Raw genomic sequence first — 6,095 nt, 5'->3', positions numbered from 1 at the left:
CTCCGTCGACCTGTGGGTAAGTTTACAGTTCCTTCTCACTCGCACCTTGTTGCTCCTTCGTTTTCTTAGATTGATAATGGTTCTGGTTGATAGCTGGACTAATCTCACGTTGTTTTTATGTGCAGGTTGACCTGGAGACTTGCTCGCGAGGGTTTCGAGTTATGCTGTCTTCAATCCCTTTCGACCCTGGTACCCTTTGCAACCGGGTAGGGTTTACTCCTGCTCCAGCATGTCTATAGTTTGCTCCATTTAGCTGTAGCTGTATTTTCTTGTTTGCTTAAGTTATGTTAGGGTTCGGCCGTGCCCCTTTGCCGGCGTTTACAGTCTCTGTGCTCGGTCCTTTTGAGTCAGTCTATGGTTTTTGATACAACAAGGGTTTGGAACTTTTGTAATGTTATGGCGATGCCGGGTTTAATACATGGTGCTGTGATGATTGTCGAACTTTCTGTATGTAAGACTATGAAATGCTTTATTAATAGAAACATAAGGGTTTAATCTGTTACCTCTTCCTTTTAAGCTTATATATTTGATTTGTATGTGGCCGTGTTGCTCCTCGTATTCGGCTTGCGGGTTCTGTGCTTTACAATCGTAATCTAGTTTCACTTTGATGTCTGTGACGTCCTCTGTTCTTGTACTGTTCTGCAACTCATATGCTGTTAGAGTATGGCCGTTGTACGCTGTCTCGCTTGCGTGTTGGTTCTGGCAATATGGTTTATGGTCTTGACTTAATGCCTGTAACGCTCTTGAATTTATGGTTACAGTATAAAAATTCTTTCGGTCTCAATTCACTTCTAAAAACAACAAATACTCAGTAGTGCTTAGATGCACGATATGGGAAAGATAATTAACAGTAGATTATCTCAGAAAAGAATTCAATATTTCTGTTACAGAGGGTTTTGTATATCGTCTTGCTTTTCCTTCTTATTTCGTTATGAGGGGAACCAAAAAGTCCCCATTACATCCGTCCTTTTCATTTTTAAACTACATGGAATATAACTGTCTATTGAACTGAATTCTGTAACTGTCACTTGCTTCTTTAAACAAAAAGTTAACTAAACAGTTTCTTGGTTTCCTAAGCTAACAACTAGTAACTTAAATTGTTCTGAAATAAAAAAGAAATAAACATTAATTAACAAAAGACAACAACCAGTTTTTGATGACCTGTCCAACCACTCTTGGAGTCTTGTCGTGTTCTTGTTTCACCGTGAGTCAGTCAGCGATCTTCTGTCTCCTCGGAGCTGGATGCTCCTGCATCAGGCTCCCGGGGTGGCAAAAAGTCATGGCTCCGTTCCATGAGGTCGTCAACAGAATAGCCCGCTTTAGTTATCTGCGCTGCGTTGAGCCAAGAACTGTCCTCTATTGGACGGTTCCGCCACTTGACCAAATATCGCAGATACTCTTTCCTGCGTGTGCGTCTAGCTACCTGTGTATCCAGAATTCCTTCGATCTCAAGGGGTGGTGCCTTTGGTAATTGTCTTGTCCAAGAATCTTCTTCATAGCTGTCCTTCTGTGGCACTGTAGTTGCTGTATCATTCTCTGAATCGGCGACATAGGGAAACAGATCTGCCACGTTAAAAATGGGAGAAATTCCAATCTCAGGTGGCAACTGTATTTCGTAAGCGTTCGCAGAAAATTTGCGGATGATTTTGCAGGGGCCGATCTTCTTGAATTTTAGCTTGTTGTACTCCCGCTTCGGGAATCTCTCCTTACGTAAATACGCAAGGACTTCATCCCCAACGTTAAACTGAACTTCCCGACGCTTTGTGTCCGCTCGCCGCTTGTACTTCTGACTGCTGTCCTGCAATTTCAGCTTGACTTGTTCGTGTAAATTGCTCATTGCTTGAGCGAATTCTTCCCCATCAGTGCTCCGTTTCTCGAGTTTCCCCAAATCCCGTAATTCATGCACTCCTCGCGGATGCATGCCGTACAAAATCTGGAACGGACTGTAACCGGTGCTGCGGTTAGGTGAATCGTTGTACGCGAACTCTGCTTGAGCAAGTACACGGTCCCATGTCCGGGAATTTCCTCCTGTCAAACTGCGAAGTAAGTTCCCTAGGCTTCTGTTTACGACTTCCGTCTGACCATCAGTCTGCGGATGATAAGCGGAGCTGAACTGCAATTGAGTATTCAACTTTTTCCACAGAGTTCTCCAAAAGTGACCAGTAAACTTTACATCCCGATCAGAGATGATGGATTTCGGGAGTCCATGCAACCGAACGATTTCAGTAAAGAATAGGTGTGCTATATAAGTAGCGTCGCTGGTTTTCCTGCAAGGTACAAAATGTGCCATTTTTGAAAATCGGTCAACTACAACCATGACTGAATCGAAGCCCCGCTGTGTCTTTGGTAAACCCAAAACGAAGTCCATGCTCACTGAATCCCATGGTCGACTCGGAATCGGCAATGGCGAGTAAAGACCAGTGTTTTGACTATGACCCTTTGCTAGCTGACAAACTCTGCATCTACTCACGTACCTCTGCACATCTCGCTGCAGTTTCGGCCAAAAATAGAAGTGTTGTACTTGAGCAATCGTCTTGTCGATACCAAAGTGTCCAGCCAGTCCTCCACTGTGCTTCTCCTGTATTATATTTTCCCGCATAGAACAGTTGGGTATACACAGTTGTCCTCCTTTAAACAGCAGTCCTTCTTGTAGATTATAGTCTAGCCACATGCTATCATTCCTTAACAGAGGGTTTTGGCAGGCTTCATATGCCTCCCCAAATTCGGTATCAGTTTGATACAACTCCTTCAAATGCTCAAAACCCAAGACTTGCATTGTGCTTTCCTGCAGAAGCAATGTTCTTCTGCTCAGTGCATCTGCCACCTTATTCGCTTGGCCACTAATGTGCTTTAATACGAATGTAAAATTCTGCAGATACTCCACCCAAGCTGCATGTTTGTGGTTCAATTTGTGCTGTTGCATAATGTACTGCAAGGCAGAATTATCTGTAAATAAAACAAACTCATCTCCCAGTAGATAATGCCGCCAATGCTTCAACGCTTGTATGATTGCGTAAAATTCTTTGTCGTAGGTTGAGTACTTCTGCCTGCTCTCGTTTAGCTTTTCACTGAAGAAAGCGACCGGTCTGTCCTCCTGACTAAGGACTGCCCCAATGGCTGTCCCACTGGCATCACAACGAACTTGAAAAAGTTTGTTGAAATCTGGCAGTCTCAATATAGGTCTTTCAGTAATCTTTTTCTTCAAAGTTTGAAAACTACTTTCTGCCGCTTCAGTCCAGCGAAAAGGCTGATTTGCCTTCTTGATCGTGTCCAACATAGGTGCGCAAATCTCGCTGAAATTTCTGATAAATTTCCTGTAAAAACTGGCTAGTCCATGGAAACTCCGGACTTCAAATAAACTCTTCGGTGAAGGCCAGCTAACTATAGCTGCCACCTTTTCCGGATCCATTTTTAATTCATTTTCTGCAATAACAAACCCCAAATACACTAGTTCTCGCTGAAAAAAGGTACACTTTTTCAGATTAATCAGCAGCTTGTTTTGCTGCAGCTTCCTCAACACACTCTGCAAATGCCTGAAATGCTCCTCTTTAGTCCTGCTAAAAATCAAAATATCATCCAGGTAAACTATCACGAATTTCCCATTAAATTCCTTCAATACCTCATTCATCAAGCGCATGAATGTGCTGGGAGCGTTACTCAATCCAAATGGCATCACCAGCCACTCATATAAGCCTTCGTTTGTCTTGAAAGCTGTCTTCCACTCGTCGCCTTCTCGTATTCGAATCTGGTGATATCCACTCTTCAGGTCAATTTTTGAGAAATAGGCTGCCCCACTCAAACAATCCATCATATCGTCCATCCTTGGTAAGGGAAACCTGTACCTGACAGTAATCTTGTTTATGGCTCTGGAGTCTGTGCACATTCGCCATTCTCCTCCCTTCTTTGGAGCCAAAACAGTCGGTACTGCACAAGGGCTCATACTCTCTCGAATCAACCCTTTATCAAGTAGTTCCTGAACTTGCTTCCTAATTTCCTCATGATCTTTGGGACTCATACGGTAAGCAGCCTTATTTGGTAAGCTTGCCCCTGGTATAAAGTCAATACAGTGACTAATACCCCTCCTTGGTGGTAATTCATTGGGAAGATCATCCACCACAATGTCCCCAAATTCTTGCAGCAACTGCTGAACTTCCTCAGGCAAATCTGATAGCTGTGTGTGTAATACTACTGCCTTTGGTCTCCTTATGACAGCAAAATTGATTTCGCTGTCCTCAATCTGTTTCACAAACTCCTTTCCTCCCAACAGCAATGCCTTCACTCCACTGGCTTCTGCTGTATTTTCCTCCTTGATGGGTACAAGCGTGTGCTTGATCCCATCTTTAACAAACTTATAGCAATTCTTTTTCCCGTCATGAACTGCACTTCTATCGAACTGCCAAGGTCGTCCCAACAGTAGGTGACAGACATCCATTGGCATGACATCACAAAGGATCTTATCCTTGTACTTACCAATCTGAAATTCTACCTCACATTGTTCGTCGACTAACAGCTGATGTCCTTTCTGCAGCCATGACACTTTGTAGGGTGTAGGGTGCTTTAATTTCTTCAATCCCAACTTTTCTACCATCTCCACCGCCACAAGATTGTCCGTACTCCCACTATCAATAATCAATTTGCAGCACTTGCCCCGCGACTTGCAGACAGTGCGGAACAAAGCTTTACGTTGATCTGGTTCTGCAATCTCCTTTGCTGGTTTCAACAGCACTTTGTTCAACACCAAAGCTTCACCTGTCTCTGGTGCATTTTCTGCTTCCTGAGGTGTTGTCTCAGCATCCTCTGGCTGAACAACATAAGTTCCTCTTCCGCCTGCTGGTTCAGCTTCAGGACATTCATAAGACTTGTGCCCCCATTTGTGGCAGCGATAGCACTGGACAGCTCCCCTGCCCCGACCATTTCCTCGCCCCCGCTGAGGTGGTCGTCCTCCTCTCGTGCTATTGTCTTTTTCTGTCGCTCCAGCAGATTTAGAGCTGCTGCTTTCTTCACTTGGACCTGTACCTCGGCCTCTTCCAAACACTTTACCCTTTCCCCTGCCAGTTCCACCTCCTCTCCTGGCATTCTGCTTCCGGTTAATCTTTTCTTCTGCCTTCAGTGCAAACTGATAGGCTTCTTCCAATGTCCGGGGTGAAAGGATACCAATTTCATCTAAGATTTCCCCCCTTAAGCCATTCACAAATCTGGTTGTTTTCTCCGGGGTGTCTTCCACATATCCTGCTCGCAAATTTAACTTGTAGAACTCTTCTGTAAATTCTTTCACAGTCATTCCCCTCTGCTTCAAGTTCTGTACCTGCCTGTACAGCATAATCTGATAATCCTGCGGTAAGAATTTCTCTTTCAGTTTGGCCTCCATTCTAGACCATTTCTTTATAGGCTGTTTGTTAAGCCTCCTCCGTTCCGCCTGAACGCTGTCCCACCATAAGGACGCATGTCCCTTCAGTTTGGTGGCGGCGAACTTCACCTGTTTATCCTCGCTGGTTTCCTCAAATTCGAAATATTTGTTGACTTCACTTAGCCAATCCAACAACACGTCTGCGGACAGACTTCCGTCATAAGTCGACAACTCATGTTTTGGCTTATGACTTGACAGCAAAACCGACTTCAACAGTCTGAATTCTGGTGTCACCCCCTCCAATTCTTCCTCTGGTTCTGCCTCATCTTCATCACTGTTATCTGCTGGGTTTCTTCTTCCCCCAGCTTCTATTGCTTCTAAACGTTCTCGCAAGACACGGATCTCGTCACGGAGTCCTTCTTCTGCAACCCTCCGGACTCTTCCTCTTCCCCTTCCTCTTCTGCCAACCTCCATCTTCTTTTACTCAAAACCTGCTCTGATACCACTTATGATGGCCCAGCCCTTTCGGTGACGTGGACACAGTCACGTGACTCACTTCAGTCCCACGGTGGTCACTTGTGCGCGGACAAATATCTTTGTAGACTTTACCTGGCCCCCAATCCGAGGCTCATTAAGACATATCTGCCGGTTCTTGGGTGTAGTCACCGGCTCGTCCAGTTAAGGAGTCTTCCCGCCTATGTTAAACCCTAAAGGGTTATCCTTAGCTCATTTTCACTCCGCCATTCTG

At 44.7% G+C, this 6,095-nt stretch overlaps 1 protein-coding gene across 1 annotated transcript; it reads right to left on the bottom strand.

Annotated features, from left to right (window-relative positions):
* Nucleotides 1-411: 411 nt before the first annotated feature.
* LOC149181560 (uncharacterized) lies at nucleotides 412-5,821 on the bottom strand. The gene is made up of 5 exons (XM_089414250.1): nucleotides 4,427-5,821; nucleotides 3,957-4,306; nucleotides 3,438-3,554; nucleotides 1,424-3,125; nucleotides 412-732 (listed from the first exon to the last, which is right to left on the bottom strand). The coding sequence occupies exons 1-5, from the start codon at nucleotides 5,819-5,821 to the stop codon at nucleotides 412-414; spliced, it is 3,885 nt and encodes a 1,294-aa protein (XP_089270376.1).
* Nucleotides 5,822-6,095: the final 274 nt, after the last annotated feature.

Source organism: Pinus tabuliformis, chromosome 3_2 (genome assembly GCF_031772625.1).
Source record: "Pinus tabuliformis cultivar Carrire ecotype Pingquan chromosome 3_2, CPIR1, whole genome shotgun sequence".
NCBI lineage: Eukaryota > Viridiplantae > Streptophyta > Pinopsida > Pinales > Pinaceae > Pinus > Pinus tabuliformis.
This window is presented reverse-complemented; position numbering and strand designations above follow the sequence as displayed.